Here is a 13,984-nt window from a genome sequence, read left to right as displayed (position 1 = left end):
TAATGCAAGCTTCTGAGAACATCATGCCATTCAGTCAAATTGTCTCATCCCCTTCCATCTTCCAGAAGTTTCTGACTCCAGCCCCCTACCCCCCCCCCCGCCCCCCAAGCTCAGATTTGTACACTTAGGAATAGTATCCTCCTTTGACAGCAGGTCATTCTTGCCTTCTTTTCTTCAGAAGTCTGATATAGCCTAGCTTCAACCTCTTGCATCTCCTTCCTTCTGGCTTCAGCTTTCCGTCTTCCAGACTCGCCCTGCTGCTCAAACAGGTTTTGAGGTGGCCCCAGCCCACTCCTCCCCCAGTAGCTCTAGCTCTTAGGGTGAGTGGATAGAGAGCCTAGTCCCACCCCTAGGCCCACATCCCTGAGTCAGAAGGAGATGTCTCCACCCAAGCCACGCCAAAACCAAGAGGCAGGGAGCTGAAATTCAGGGACCTACTGCCAGGTAAGAATCCTTCTTCCTCTTTGATTTCCCCTGGCTTTATCACAAACCTCTTGGAACCTTGTTCATTTCCCCATTAACCATAACTATGTTACTTTAACCCTAAACTGACCTAAGCTCACAGTATTCCCACACACTCATTTCCTTTATTCACATTCATTACCCTCTGCTTTTTTTTCTTCCACTTCCTCCTCCATTCTTTTCCTCAGTTTCCCCTGGGACCTTCCTCCCCTTTTATCTACCAAATCTTTCCCCAAACCAGCAATTAATTTGGGTAATGCTGTTTTCATGCCAGTTTAATTCTGGTGATGGAAAAGGGTAAGAAAAAGGAAGTCCTAGGGAAAGAATTTAAGCAGTAAACCGCCTCATGCATGAGTCATTGCAAAAACTTGTTAAGAAAATTCCCAGTCAGACAACATTCCTGAGAAATGGACTATGCTACTTGATATTCTGTAAAAGGTTGTGAGATCTAAAAAGTGCTTGGAGTCCCTAAGACCCTGACAGACTGTCCTCTACAGGTGATGGGAGAAGAAGAAAAGGCATTGGAGACCTTGGTGAGCATAGAGCCTGCCCCCCCTCCAGCCTCACCTCCTGTTGGCTGCAGCAGGTACTCGCTCCGATGTCTTGCAGCCACTAGCATCATCTGCGGCTGCTCCTGTCTTGGAGTCATGGCTCTCGTGTTTGCTATCAAGGTGAGGAATGTGGGACTTGTGGGGAAAGGGCAGGAAGAAGCTAGGTGCTTGGGGTCTAAAGGAGTAGGGTAAAAAGGTGAAATGGAGGGTGGCAGGACACAGTTGGGCACAAGTAAGACAACCTACAACCTAGACACCAAATCGGGTGTTTTTGAGCTTCTTGAGAGCAAGGCACTATCTGTTAGTAAGCACAATGTTTTATTCATTCATCTTTGCTTTAAAAAAAATTTTTCAAATCCCGTGGATTTGGTAGAAAGGGATAAAGTGTTTTCATACTGTTACCTGTGCTATTTACAGTAACCCTAGAATTGAGTTAAATATAAATTATGCCCAATTTGTAATTAAGTAACTGAGGAACCAGAGATGAAGTACTTCTCAGAAGCTCATAAGTTAAGACACTTTGAATTTGTGTTTTGAGCCAGTTAAATGAAGGATGAGAAAGGGAAGAGCTGACTGATCTGGGGTCGTGATTTCACAGGCTGAGGAACGACGTAAGGCTGGGAAACCAGAGGAAGCGTTGTTCTTGGGGAGTCGAGCCAAGCGTTTTGCCGTGGCTGGTATTGCAGTGTGGCTTGGAGTGCTTGTACTGGGACCCCTGCTCCTCTGGCTTCTATCATACGCCATTGCCCAAGCAGAGTGACCCTACCGTGACAAACCTGGACAGCATGAAGTTGCCCTGTGGCATCATAGGTGGACCTCACCTACAGCGAGGTCCTTCATCCTGACCAGAAGAACAAGAAGATTCCCCCAGGTCCTGGAGGGTATTTAACCACCTTTCAAAAAGTGGTTTCCAGAAACCGTCTCCCTAGCATGCAGACAACAGAGAACCAATCAGATGGGGCTGATGATAAGAAAAGGTTTGGACTTGCATGGACTCACCTCTGCCCTTGGGGCCTTAGCCCAGAATGGGGTTGGAGAGCAGGCAGCCCTGATTCCATTACAATTAATTTTGTAATTAAAAAAAATTTTTTTTAGGTAGAAGGAAATGCCCCTCTATGGCTGGTCTACACCACCTTTTTTTGTCCCCTGAACCTGGTGATAGCTGTTTGTTCAGTTTCGGGGGTGGGAAAAAAAACCTCAGAGTACTGGACCCTTTTCAGTTCAACAAATATGAAATGACTGTTTAGTCTTTCTCACCTGACACATGCACCCCTTGACTTTACAAATCCTTATTCTCATCTGACACACACACATACACACACACCCTTTGACTTTACAAATAAGAAAACAGCCTCATCAAGGTTAAGTGACATGTCCAAGGTCACACAGCTAGTAAGTCAGAGCCAGAACTTGTCTCCTGTCTCCTAGACCCAAGGGCTTTGGAGGGTGGGGGAGAGGGAAACGGTTGGTTGGAAAAGAAAGCTTTCCTGGAATCAAATCTTACACCATTTCCCCCAAACTCGAGCCCTTGCTGTGACAGATTGGGGAGGAAACCTGGAGTCCAGGATAAAAAGCAGCTCTTTTCCCCATTGCCAGCAAACGGAGACAACAGACAGGCTTCGCGAAGGGAGCTTGGGCTCGAGGAGGGGAACAAAAGTGAAAGCGGGTCTAGATTCCTCTTCAGTAGATTGGCCGGCTGCCTCTCCCTTATTCAGTGATGGCATTAACTTGGGGTCCCTGGGCCAGGTTAAAACATAGCGCTGGACATGAATGATCGAGGGATGGGGCCGGCATGTGGCCATAGTGTTAGGTACCAAGCGCCACTCCTCCCCATCGCCCTACCGATAGAGATCCCACTTCAGAAAGAACAGTCAGTATCCACTTAGGCACTCGATCACTTCCGGAGTCCCTTAACCAGGGTTCCCTAATCAAATGTGTCCCGCCCACTTAGCAGCTTCTGCTGCGCGCCGATTGGGCAAAGCATTCGCTTCTCCGGTCCGAGAAGGGCAAGATCCACCCCCTCCTCCGGGGCCAGGGTCGGCTTCCTACTGACTGGTGCTCGCGGGCCCTGGACCGGGACATTGACGAACTGAGGAAGGGGGGAGCGAGGGAGCGGTCCCTCCGATTGGCTGAGGGCTCGGCCTGAGAAGGTGGGGGCGGGGTCTGAGGCCGAGGCCTCCGCTGGAGACTGACTTGGAGCAGCCCGCCCGGAATCTGGAGTGAGCGGCCTCGCGGAGACTCCGAACCTTCCGGGAAAACCCCCATCCCCCCGCCCCTTCCGCCCGGTGGGTGAGACCGAGCGAGACCCCACTCCCTCAACCCTCCCCGCCCCCCCCCCCCGCCTTCCCAGTGCGCCTGCGTGCCAACGGTCCCACTCTTCCCGCTACCGCGGTCCCCCCTTTTCCCCTTCCCTCCTCACCTTCCCAACCCCCCCCATCCTTCCTCTCCCTTTTCCCTCCCCCCAACCCTTCCCTGGACTCCAGGCTTCTCTTTAGGGCACCTCCCCCAAGCTCAAGCCCTCAGTGTCTTCCCCGGTCCCCCCTTCTCCCTTCCCCTCCCTCTCTCCCTTCCCCTCCCTCTCTCCCTTCCCCTCCCTCTCCCCCTTCCCCTCCCTCTCCCCGACTCCCTCCCCCTCCCTCTCCCTCTCCTTCTCCCTCCTCCTTAAGACCCTGGCTCCTCAGCCGCTCGCTCGGCGCTTCAGGGACTCCCGATGTGTGTCCCCCCAGTCTCAGCCCCGGAGCTCGGGCTGGTGGGCCTCACTGCCCTCCTTCCCCTCCCTTGCCGCCCTCCCCTCCGTGTCCTCGCAGGCTCCCCAGTCTTTCAAGATGACTCTGGACGTGGGGCCGGAGGATGAGCTCCCCGACTGGGCCGCAGCCAAGGAGTTCTACCAGAAGTACGACCCCAAGGATGTCATTGGCAGGTAGGCCCTCGGGGAGCCTGAGCCGGGTGAGGGGGCCCCCAATAGAAGCTGCAGTGCTTTCAGAGCTGTTAACTTAATTTGAGGAGAAAGACAGTAGAAGGAGCGTGTGGAGACCGGAATTCCGGGCTTTGACACTGACAGTTGTGCATAGGAGCCCGGGGCAGGGCCAGTCATCTCTCTAAGGCCTGGTTTCCTCCTCTGTAAATTAGAGATTTAAAAGCAAACAAACGAAAACCCTCAGTCCTGCCTCCCTGTTTCTAGTTGGGACCAAGTACTGTGCCGTAAGAAACTTTTAGAGGCTGTTAACCAGCCAGGGTCCTGGCATCTTAAATTTAGAGCTGGAATGAACCTGGGAAGTCTTCTAGTCCAATTCCCTTCCTTTTACAGCTAAAGTAAACAAGCCCCAGGGACACAATAGCTGTTGTCATATGGAAGAGGAATTCGATTTAGCACCATAGATTTACAGAAAAAAAAAAAGGTCATTTACTCCAGCTGCCTTATTTTATAGAGGAAAGACCGGAGGCCCAGAGAGGTGAAAGTGTCTTGCTTAAGGTCACAGAGGAAGTGACAGAGGTAGGATTTGAACAGATGTCTTGTTCTGCTTGGTCCCAGAAAACACCTAAAAAGCCATGGGTAGAAAAGTTGCAGATAAGCATATTTCTGTTTAAAATAAGCAAAACATTTGTGACCACTAGAGCTGTAGAGATCTGGAAGAGCCTGTCACCTCCTGGTTGCAGGAGATCTTTATGGACAGGCTTGACAATTGCTCAGAGAGTCATTCATTCAGCCAGGTAGACATGGTTATTCATTCAGCCATAACAGACATGGTACTTGTGTTTAGGGGAAGTTTGGATAAGTGACCTCTGAGGTCTTTTCTTTTAAAATTTAAAGTTTTATTGCTAGCATTTGTTTCACATTCCTTTCACTTTCCAACATACCCCCTTTCTCCATCCAAGCAATACTTATAACAAGAAATATAAAGGGGAAAAGAAAGTTCAGCAAAACTAAACCAACATGCCAGCCAAGTCCCACATTCTGTACAATGCCTGCCTCTGCAAACAAGGGGGAAGGTACGCTTTCCTTTCTCTTTTGGGGGGTCAGGTTTGGTTATTATTATTTCAAGTTTTTCTTGTTTATATTTTCCATTTACATAGTTTTGTTTTCCTGGTTCCACTTACTTGACTTTGAATCAGTTTGTATGAGTCTTCCCATGCTTCTCTATATTCTTATCATTCAATATCATATCAATCATTTCTTACAGAGCAGCAATAATTCATTACATTCAAATGCTACCACTTGTTTAGTCATGTTTAGTCATTTCCCAATCAATTGGCATCTATTTTGGTTTTGATTCTTTGCAACTACAAAAAATGCTGCTATAAATATTATAGTATATGTGGGATCTGATGTCCCTTCTAACACTGAGCTACTGTAATTGTTGTGGATGGGCAGTTGCTTTGCAAGCATCTATTGGGGCAGCTAGGTGGCACAGTGCATAGAGCGCTAGCCCTGGAGTCAGGAGGAACCGAGTTCAAACACAGCCTCAGACACTTACTAGCTGTGTGACCCTGGGTAAGTCATTTAACCCCAATTGGCAATTGCTCCCCCCACAAAAAAGTAAGCATTGTACAAATATGAAGGACTTTTTGATGTTCCCCCAAACCACAGGGTATTATCTGTATATGAAGTTGAAGAGAGACATAGGCATCGTTGTTTAGTGGGAATAGTGGGGACATGTAGCCAGGAGACACCTAGATTTGAATCTTGACATTGATACATAATAGACATAATAACCCTCAACCAGTCACTTAACTTCCCTGATCCTTAGCTTCTTCACCTATAAAATGGAGATATTTGCACTCCCTACCTCATAGGAGTATTGTCAGACAAGTATTTACAAACCTTAAGTCACTATCATAAATGTAAACTAGGTAAAGAAACATTGCCTCTGTATAATCTTGGATATTATGATGTTAGTGGCAAAGCTGACTCCCAGTCCTTATATTCTTTTAATCAGTCAATCAACAAATCTTTCTTGAGTTATTTCTTATAGATAAGATTTATCTAAGCAGGCAGCTGGAGAAAGAAGAGGGGGGATAAGAGATAGAAGTTTGGGGAGAGGCCATAAGGTGATCTGAACCAAGGATAAAGTCCAAGTGGGTAGGGGGTGGCAGAATGTGCAAGTGGCGGGCAGTGAGAAGAACAGTTCAGCCCTCCCACCATCCTTTTTTTTTTCTCCCTCCCTGCCCCCTCCCTCCCCTCCCATCAGGGGCATAAGTTCTGTGGTCAGGCGTTGTGTTCACCGTGCTACTGGACAGGAGTTTGCCGTGAAGATCATGGAGGTTACTGCTGAAAGGTTGAGTCCCGAGCAACTGGAGGAGGTGCGAGAAGCAACCCGAAGAGAAACCCAGATCCTGCGCCAGGTTGCTGGCCACCCCCACATCAGTGAGGCTATACCTCCTTTCTTTGAAAAACTACCCTGACCAGCCCGTAATTGTCCCGAAAAGATTCTCCCTTCTACCCCAACATTGCCTGTTCATCCCTTCTGGCTTTGTGCCATTATGAATTCATAACCCTTGAACCCCATAACCTCCCATTTTACCTCTTTTTCCTTTCCCTATATAATAGCTCCCATCTCCACCTAACAGTAAAAAAGCACCCTTAACGTGTCTCCTTCTCCTTTCCCTTTCTCTGTGTCTTTCCTTCTTTTTCCCTCTTTCCTCAGTCACCCTCATCGATTCCTACGAGTCTTCTAGCTTCATGTTCCTGGTGTTTGACCTGTGAGTATCTTCCTGCACAGGTTTGAAAACTTTGCATAGCCTCATGCCTAGCCCACTTCCCTAACTTCACCCCTCTGTAGGCGTGAGAACCCATTCCCCGCATCTTCCTCAGTTAGTTCTCTTTGGCTGTGGACCCTGTTTCTCAGGCTTCCCTCCCTTTTTCTTTTGCCTTCTGTGCCTCCTTTCCTAAGAGTGAAAATGACTAATCAACCCTGAGGTAATATCTTTAATCAGGTAGACATTGAAAAAGATAACGAGCTAAAACAGACCGTAAAATAATACTTTTCAAACACTTCACTGGGTTTGTACCGTGTGACCTTGTAAGTGAGGGATGTCCATCCCTCTGGGGCTTTGATAGTCCCTAAGAAGTAGGCCCTGTTTAACTAGCCTGAGCGATGACCTCAGTTTTTTAAACTTAGGCTTGTCAGTCATAGAACCAATTGTAGACCCTTTGGCTTCTTCCAAGAGAAGAGACTTTTAAGAGACCATTTCTTTTTTGTCTTTGTATACTTAGTACTGTGATGACTTTGCATATAGTGGGCATTTAATAAGTATTTGTGTAATTGAACTAAATTTAAGGAAGACAATGGCTCATTTCCCTTTATGCATCATATTCCCATTGACTTTTCATCTTCTAGGATGCGGAAAGGAGAGCTGTTTGACTACCTCACAGAGAAGGTTGCTCTCACAGAGAAGGAGGCCAGGTAAAAAGGAGACCCAGGGGATGAAAACCAGAGGGAAAAGAAGGGCAAAGGGAGTGGGGAACTAAAAGGGAAAAAGGCTTGTTGTGTTCCCACAAAAAGGAGGGGTTGGGGAAAGAACTGGTAGGTTTGAAAGGTGCTAGCTCTGGGACTGCAGAGGAGAAGGCTCTCTCCCCCCCAGGTCTATCATGCGGTCTCTGCTGGAGGCTGTGAATTTTCTTCATGACAACAACATCGTACACCGTGACCTAAAGCCTGAGAATATTCTCCTAGATGATAACTTGCAGATTCGACTTTCTGATTTTGGTTTTTCCTGCCACTTGGAACCTGGCGAGAAACTTCGAGGTAAGGGGAGTCAGTCATCCTGAGCAGCTGAATCTTGGTTGGGAAGGGGCCAAAGACCTGTTGAAGAAGGTGACTGGGAAACACATACCTTAGGTACAGAGGAAAGAAGTCATTAAGGATGTGTTAGAAGGCTATGCTCAGAGAACTCATTCTAGGTGGGAGAGAAAATGATCTTTGTGAGATAACTTGAGAATAGTCACAACTTGTCAAAAAAGAATACAGAATAAAAGATGGAACCTCCATTAACTGGAATCCAGAAACAAGTAGGAGGCCCCAGGTGGACTGTAAGATAGTCTCAATTTCTGGGTGAAACCGACAAATCACTTTAAAATAACCTCATAGCAATTTATTCAAAGCGCCTATTTAGAGGTTATATGACCTGGGGACAGAACAGATACTGACTTACAGCAAGTACCTCCCTGAGGTTCTACAAGATTCCTATTAACAAAAGATTATTAGTGCCTTGAACTATAGTGTGTTATTAGAAGGATTTTCAATAACAAGGTTTAAAACAAGGATCTTTTATTAGCTAAGAAAAAAGAATTCACTGTTATACCACGTTCCCCAGACATTCCAATTTTAATGTTAATGACTTATACACATCGGGTCCTTGAAGATTTGGAGAGTGTGGAATGGTGCTGGTAACTAGGGAAACCTTCACAGAGGAAGTAGATTTAGAAAGAGGTGTGATTTAATGGTTTGGTGGAGAAAAGGGCTAGTGTTTTCCAAGAAAAAATGCACTGCAGGTTAGAAACAAGCAAATTTACGTGTGCGATTGTAAACAGATTTGGTTGACTTAAGTTGTAGAGTTGTATTGGTGAATAAAAAGGCATGGCTGCAGAAAGCCTTGATGTCTATCTAGTTAAAGAAATTGTGGATTTGATCAAATATGTGAACAGGAGGCCAGCTGGGAGGGTAATAAAAGGAAAATGGTATCTGAGACTCCTCTCAATAGCTACAAATATAATGGATTGGAGGAGAGGGAAAGCCTAGGGGTAGGAAAACTAGCTAGGAGTTTTAGTAATTCAAGCTCCAGGGGCCAGTAGTAAGATGTTAGCAGTATCCCTAACATGTGTCCTCATCTCTCCAGAATTGTGTGGGACCCCAGGATACTTGGCCCCAGAGATTCTGAAGTGCTCCATGGATGAAACCCACCCTGGCTATGGCAAGGAAGTTGACCTGTGAGTAACTAGTTACTTGATTGGTCTTCTTTCTCCCATTTCATTCCTCCCCCCCCACCCCCATCCTGAATGTGATCTTCTTCCCTTCACAGCTGGGCCTGTGGGGTAATCCTGTTCACACTCCTGGCTGGCTCTCCCCCATTCTGGCATCGACGCCAGATCCTAATGCTAAGACTGATCATGGAGGGCCGATACCAGTTCAGGTCACCAGAATGGGATGACCGATCGGCAACTGTCAAAGACCTGGTGAGTAGATGGAAGGCTCAAAGCAGAGGGGAGTTGCAGTCCAGGAGTCAGGGGAAGAAGTGTCTCATGGCTCCTGCCCTCTCTTAGATCTCAAGGCTGCTCCAGGTGGATCCTGAGGAAAGACTGACTGCAGAGCAGGCCCTGCAGCATCCCTTCTTCCAGCGCTGTGAGGGTAGCCAGGCCTGGAGCCTTTCTCCCCTCCAGCGATTCAGGGTAAGGAACAGAGAGAAAATATTACAAGACACTACTTGTACTACCACTACTACCCTGTGTCTATGTCACTTTACCCTTCCCTTGGACCTAGGGGATAGAGAGATGACACCATTTCCCTGGGACCCAACTATCCTTCACAAGTCTCAACTCCTACTTTTAGTGTGTCCGTGATCTTGTTTTTCTCTTTTTCCCTCAGGTAGCAGTATGGACAGTGTTGGCTGCAGGCCGAGTAGCCTTGAGCACTCGCCGGGTAAGGCCCATGAGCAAGGGAGCTCTTTTAGGAGACCCATATGGGCTTCGACCAGTGAGGCAACTCATTGACAGTTGTGCCTTCCGCCTCTATGGACACTGGGTAAAGAAGGGTGAGCAACAGAACAGGGCTGCCCTCTTCCAACACCGGCCTCCTGGCCCATACTTGGGCTACAATCCAGAAGAGGAGGGAGATCCAACCAACGCTGATGATGAATCTATTGTTGCATAGTTAAGACCTCCATCCTGGGGCTCCCAGAAGTCTGCTTCCCAGCCCAAGAGCCTTGGGAAGTCCAGGTTTCCCAATCTGAGGGCTTCAATACACTCGGTCACCTTGGACTCTGGCCGAAGGCATTCTTCCCTTCTCTTGTGCTCTCTGGTAATGATGCTACTGTAAAGGGGACCAGCTCTATGCCCCCATCCCTGTTGCTCAGGACTACAGGACTTGAATGGAAGGAAAAGGGACCAGCTGAGGGTGATATTCACATCTTTGCTGTTGCTGTCCATTTTTCATGTGAAATAAATCATCCTGCACACTGGGAAACAAGCTGTGTCTCAAGGTGGAGTGAGAAGGTGCTCAGAAGGGGACCTGGGGGGAAGGGATAGGGTACTTCTGGCCCAGGCTTTTATTTGGGTAAATACCCCGGGGGTCACTTGGCTTTGTTTTTGCTCTTGGAGACCAAGGTGGGATTCTCAAGGGCAACCAGCCTGCTATTGAGCTGCTCCTCGCCAGCCTTCAGCCGCTCCTCCACCAACTGCCTGAGTTGCCCCAGCTCCTGGGTAAGCTGGGCTGAGATAAAATTTCGCAGTATGTCGCCCGGACCTGGAATTGTTGAAAAAGTGGTTCAAACTTGAGCTGAAGGAACCTTTTACATAAGAGAACTTCAGTCCCAAGTTGTGAGGAGGGAGGATTCATGGCGTGTCACCATGCCATATCGGGGAATGTCCTGGGAGGTAGGAAATACACTGTTCTCAATTCAGTATTCTCAATTTAGTCCTTCAGGAGATCCCTTTGGCTAGAAGGAAGCCCACCTAGGAAGACTGTGAGCAGAAGACTTTTTTTCTACAGGATAAGAAAGACAACAGCTTCCTAGGGAAGGCTTAGGGAAACAGGTGCCTCTTGATTCCTTACTTGGCTCTTGCTCAGGTTTTATTTCTGGTTCTGGCTCTTCTGGAACAGGCGACACTGTCTCCACTACTGTTTCTTCCTCTTGTACTGCAAGATGAAAGGGAGTGGAGCCATGAGCCCTAAGGCAGACTTCCCAACCTCTTCCCAGGCCTAGTTTAATCTCTACCCTTCTTACCATCTGCTGAGGGCTTTACTTCAGGCAGACCTACATATCGCAAAGACAAGTCTAACCGCACCTGGGAGAGCAGAGGGAGTTTTGGAGGAGGGAGAGAGAAATGACAACTATGTTAAAGAGAGGGAAATGGGAAAAGGAATAGACTGGGAGGTTTCTTGTATCCTGTGGGACCAGTACCTGGGGGGTGAAGACATACTTGTAGAGCTTAAAATGACGAAAGTAGGTGTTGATGATGTAATCTGATAGGCTCAACAGCTGTTCTTCTCCAAATAGATCAATGCTGAAGGGGGGCCTCTGTGGGAAAGGGTAGGAATACATAGTTTGGCTCTTTTTCTTACAGAACCTTCAGAGCAAAGAAAGGAGAAATTACTATAGCTTTGGCCTCCTGGGACTTGAGGTAGTTAAGGGGGGTAATAAGAAATCTGCCGGTTGCACCATTGGATAGAGATGTTTTAAATTTGTCAGAATTCTAATTTCCTCTGTTGGGACTGACCCTGACTCCATGGCAGAAGAGGAGGCTGGTGAAAAATCGGAAACAGTCTTCCACGTTGCCCAAGGGGGTTGCTATGGAAAAGGAAAAATGAGTGACAGTGATAAGTCCCTCAACCAAGTGCAAAGAAAGGAATGAAATGACCTAAGTCTAGAGGGCCTGGGTCTCTTTAACTGTAGTGATATATGGAACTCTGGGATGAGGAAACTCCCTGTGTTGATGTGGAACGGCACCTTCTCTGCAACTTCTTGAAAGAGTTGCCTAGAAACTGAGAAGTTACAATTTGGGTTATTTGCTCAATATCACACAGCCAGTATGTATCAGAAGTACTTGAACCCAGGGCTTCTTGGTTCCAAGGCTATTTCTATTCACTACTACCTGTCACTGTCCCTGGAATAAGTGATTTCCTCTCTCTGGGACCATTTGCTCTTCTACAAAACGTTGAAGTAAAACTCTTGAGGTCCCTCCCAATATTCTGCTGTTAACCTTATTTTTGACAGCTTTCATGTTCATGAGTCAAATCAACAAGCATTAAGTGCCTATCATGTGCCAGGCACCATGCTAAGCACTGAAGAGAGCAAAACAGTCTCTGCCCTCAAGAAGCTCACAACCTAATGGAGACAACATGCAAATGTATGTACAAATGATGACTACAGGATAAATTAGAAATGTGGCTTCTGGGTTATGGCTCATTTCACTTCTGAACCCAGAGAAGCTCAGCCTCACCCTTACTACTACAGTTGCCCAGTCAGTACCAAGCAAGTACTATTTGGTGCTCGTCATGGACCTTTCCTTCTTCAGTCCCTCCCTCCTTCCTTCTCAGCCTGGATCTGAAGAATCCTTGCAAGGCCCTTCTCCAGGGGCTTTGATGCTTGGACTCACCAATACAGGCCTTGTGGAGGTCCTGAAGCAGAGCACAAGCCGCTGAGGTCTGCTCCGGAGAGAAGTGCTGTTGCCGGCAGAAGATCAAGGTGTGGCAAAACATATCCAGTATCACTGCCTCCCTAGGGCTCCTGTCTGTCTTCCCCAGGCCTAGCAGTTCTGCCAGCAACCTTGGGGTGGATTAAGGTGAGGGTAGAGAGCAGCCAGTTCAGGAGTAAAAGATCCTTTTGAGGTACCCCATTCTGGATTCCTAGGAAGGTCTATCTTTCCTCCTGGTGAGAGCTCCCTCCCTCCTTATTTTCCTCATCCATTCAAAGAAAGATTATTGGGGTGGGGAGAGGACCTTTGAGGTAATCTATTCGAACCCTCTTATTCACTTAGCCCGTACTCCTGCATCTCTTCCAAGGTGGTGGTTTTCTCCAGTAGGTCCATGGAATGTACATCCAGGTATTTCCTGCCATTTGAAAAGAGGGAAAGGGACGTAGTTGGAAGGTAGCTAGGAAGAGGAATCCACCATATGCCAGCTGGATTGGGAGTCAGGAGCCCTTTCTGCTTGTCCCTCTCGGGGCCTGTTTCCTAATCTGTAAAATGGAGCAGTTGGACTAGGGGAGTCCCGCTGTACGACTGTACGACACCCCTTCTCCGAGCTACCCCGGCCCCACCCGCCGTCCCAGGCCCGGCCCCGAGCTCACCACAAGCAGATCCGAGGCTGAGGAAGGGGAGGCTGCGGAAAAAGAGGGGAACCGTGTGACAATGCTGTTATGTTGGCGGGGCCCCAGTTTCTCTGATCTCGGTATTCTAAAGGGGAATCCGAGGCGGCGAGGAAGGCGACGTCCCCCGTGGCTCAGTTGGAGAGCCCCCGGCGCGTGAACATTCCTGCGGTCATGAGTATCCATAACCAGGCACGCTCCATCCCATCCCCTGGGATGCAGCGAAAATACCACGAGGAATCGTGTCTGTCCACTGACCCGGGCTTCTGCGGGTCTCAGCGGACAAGCTAGGCGCTGGAGCCTTGCAAGGACGGCCCGGGCTCAGAGAGCACCTCAAGGGGCCTGAAGTCCGAGAAGCCGACCCGACCCGACCCGCTCCCCCGGGTTACAGGTGGACCTCCCGGACGAATGTCCGCGAGCGAACAAACACGACACGCCCTCACCGGCATCAGGTTGGCGCCCGGCTCCTCCTCTTTGCTTTCTCCTACAGGTTCCGGCTCTAGCTCTTGATTCGGCTCTTTCTCGGTCTCTAAATTAAGTTCTTCTTCCTGGTTCAGGCCCAGGGCCGCGTCCAGCAGCCCCTCAGAGTTTGGGCCCAAGCCCAATCCCGGTCCGGAGCTTAGTCCAGAAACTCCACTAGATTTTCGCCGTTTCATCATGCCACCCGCTGCCGCCCCCACCTCTGCGGCTTGGTTCCTAGGTCTTGTATGCCTTCAGGCCTAGGCTACGGGTCAGAGCATTGAGGACCTGCCCCTTTTGGTAACGCCAGCCAATGGGGACCAAGAAATAGTCTTGGTTCAGCCAATCCGTGAGAAGCGTCGTTGCTTGGGTTAGCGGTTGCTAAGGTGGCTTATGAGGGCGGGGTAAAGGCGCGACAGAAGTGAAGAGCGGGCCAATAAATGAGAAAATGCTGCGCAAGCGCAGTGTTTTCCACGGCGAATCTACTTTGT

General features: G+C 48.5%; 3 protein-coding genes across 6 annotated transcripts; 2 read left to right on the top strand and 1 right to left on the bottom strand.

The window, feature by feature from the left end:
- Positions 1-129: 129 nt before the first annotated feature.
- Positions 130-2,082, top strand: TMEM265 (transmembrane protein 265). The gene is made up of 3 exons (XM_036741113.1): positions 130-444; positions 960-1,133; positions 1,612-2,082. Exons 2-3 carry the CDS (start codon positions 963-965, stop codon positions 1,771-1,773), a joined length of 333 nt encoding a protein of 110 aa, XP_036597008.1. The 5' UTR covers positions 130-444; positions 960-962; the 3' UTR covers positions 1,774-2,082.
- A 940-nt stretch (positions 2,083-3,022) lies between these two features.
- On the top strand, positions 3,023-10,195 carry PHKG2 (phosphorylase kinase catalytic subunit gamma 2). Of its 4 annotated transcripts, XM_036741108.1 has the most exons (11): positions 3,068-3,298; positions 3,821-3,933; positions 4,890-5,003; positions 6,203-6,378; positions 6,659-6,713; positions 7,352-7,417; positions 7,596-7,759; positions 8,850-8,940; positions 9,033-9,186; positions 9,274-9,399; positions 9,596-10,195. In XM_036741108.1, exons 3-11 carry the CDS (start codon positions 4,948-4,950, stop codon positions 9,878-9,880), a joined length of 1,173 nt encoding a protein of 390 aa, XP_036597003.1. In that variant the 5' UTR covers positions 3,068-3,298; positions 3,821-3,933; positions 4,890-4,947; the 3' UTR covers positions 9,881-10,195. The 4 variants fall into 4 exon arrangements, with proteins under 4 accessions (XP_036597000.1, XP_036597003.1, XP_036597001.1 ...); XM_036741105.1 differs by lacking the exon at positions 4,890-5,003 and having other exon boundaries at positions 3,023-3,298; XM_036741106.1 differs by lacking the exon at positions 3,068-3,298 and having other exon boundaries at positions 3,362-3,933.
- CCDC189 (coiled-coil domain containing 189) lies at positions 8,265-13,737 on the bottom strand. Its single transcript, XM_036741109.1, has 9 exons — positions 13,478-13,737; positions 13,017-13,048; positions 12,713-12,778; positions 12,325-12,494; positions 11,446-11,516; positions 11,130-11,246; positions 10,953-11,013; positions 10,781-10,864; positions 8,265-10,471 (listed from the first exon to the last, which is right to left on the bottom strand). Exons 1-9 carry the CDS (start codon positions 13,691-13,693, stop codon positions 10,299-10,301), a joined length of 990 nt encoding a protein of 329 aa, XP_036597004.1. The 5' UTR covers positions 13,694-13,737; the 3' UTR covers positions 8,265-10,298.
- Positions 13,738-13,984: the final 247 nt, after the last annotated feature.

The sequence above is a fragment of the Trichosurus vulpecula genome, chromosome 1 (genome assembly GCF_011100635.1).
Source record: "Trichosurus vulpecula isolate mTriVul1 chromosome 1, mTriVul1.pri, whole genome shotgun sequence".
Taxonomy (NCBI): domain Eukaryota; kingdom Metazoa; phylum Chordata; class Mammalia; order Diprotodontia; family Phalangeridae; genus Trichosurus; species Trichosurus vulpecula.
The sequence above is the reverse complement of the archived record's forward strand: the minus strand, read 5'-3'. Positions and strand labels throughout refer to the sequence as shown.

Bases quoted from the DNA above. Each gene is read 5' to 3' on its own strand.
- PHKG2 (XM_036741105.1), top strand. From the start codon at position 3,839: ATGACTCTGGACGTGGGGCCGGAGGATGAGCTCCCCGACTGGGCCGCA. The intron at 7,760-8,849 runs GTAAGGGGAGTC...TCATCTCTCCAG, and splicing joins ACCTGGCGAGAAACTTCGAG to AATTGTGTGGGACCCCAGGA. The intron at 9,400-9,595 runs GTAAGGAACAGA...TTTTTCCCTCAG, and splicing joins CTCCCCTCCAGCGATTCAGG to GTAGCAGTATGGACAGTGTT.
- TMEM265 (XM_036741113.1), top strand. From the start codon at position 963: ATGGGAGAAGAAGAAAAGGCATTGGAGACCTTGGTGAGCATAGAGCCT. The intron at 1,134-1,611 runs GTGAGGAATGTG...GTGATTTCACAG, and splicing joins CTCTCGTGTTTGCTATCAAG to GCTGAGGAACGACGTAAGGC.
- CCDC189 (XM_036741109.1), bottom strand. From the start codon at position 13,693: ATGATGAAACGGCGAAAATCTAGTGGAGTTTCTGGACTAAGCTCCGGA. The intron at 12,779-13,016 runs GTGAGCTCGGGG...TTCAAATGGCAG, and splicing joins CAGCCTCGGATCTGCTTGTG to GAAATACCTGGATGTACATT. The intron at 12,495-12,712 runs GTACGGGCTAAG...ATCCACCCCAAG, and splicing joins ACCTTGGAAGAGATGCAGGA to GTTGCTGGCAGAACTGCTAG.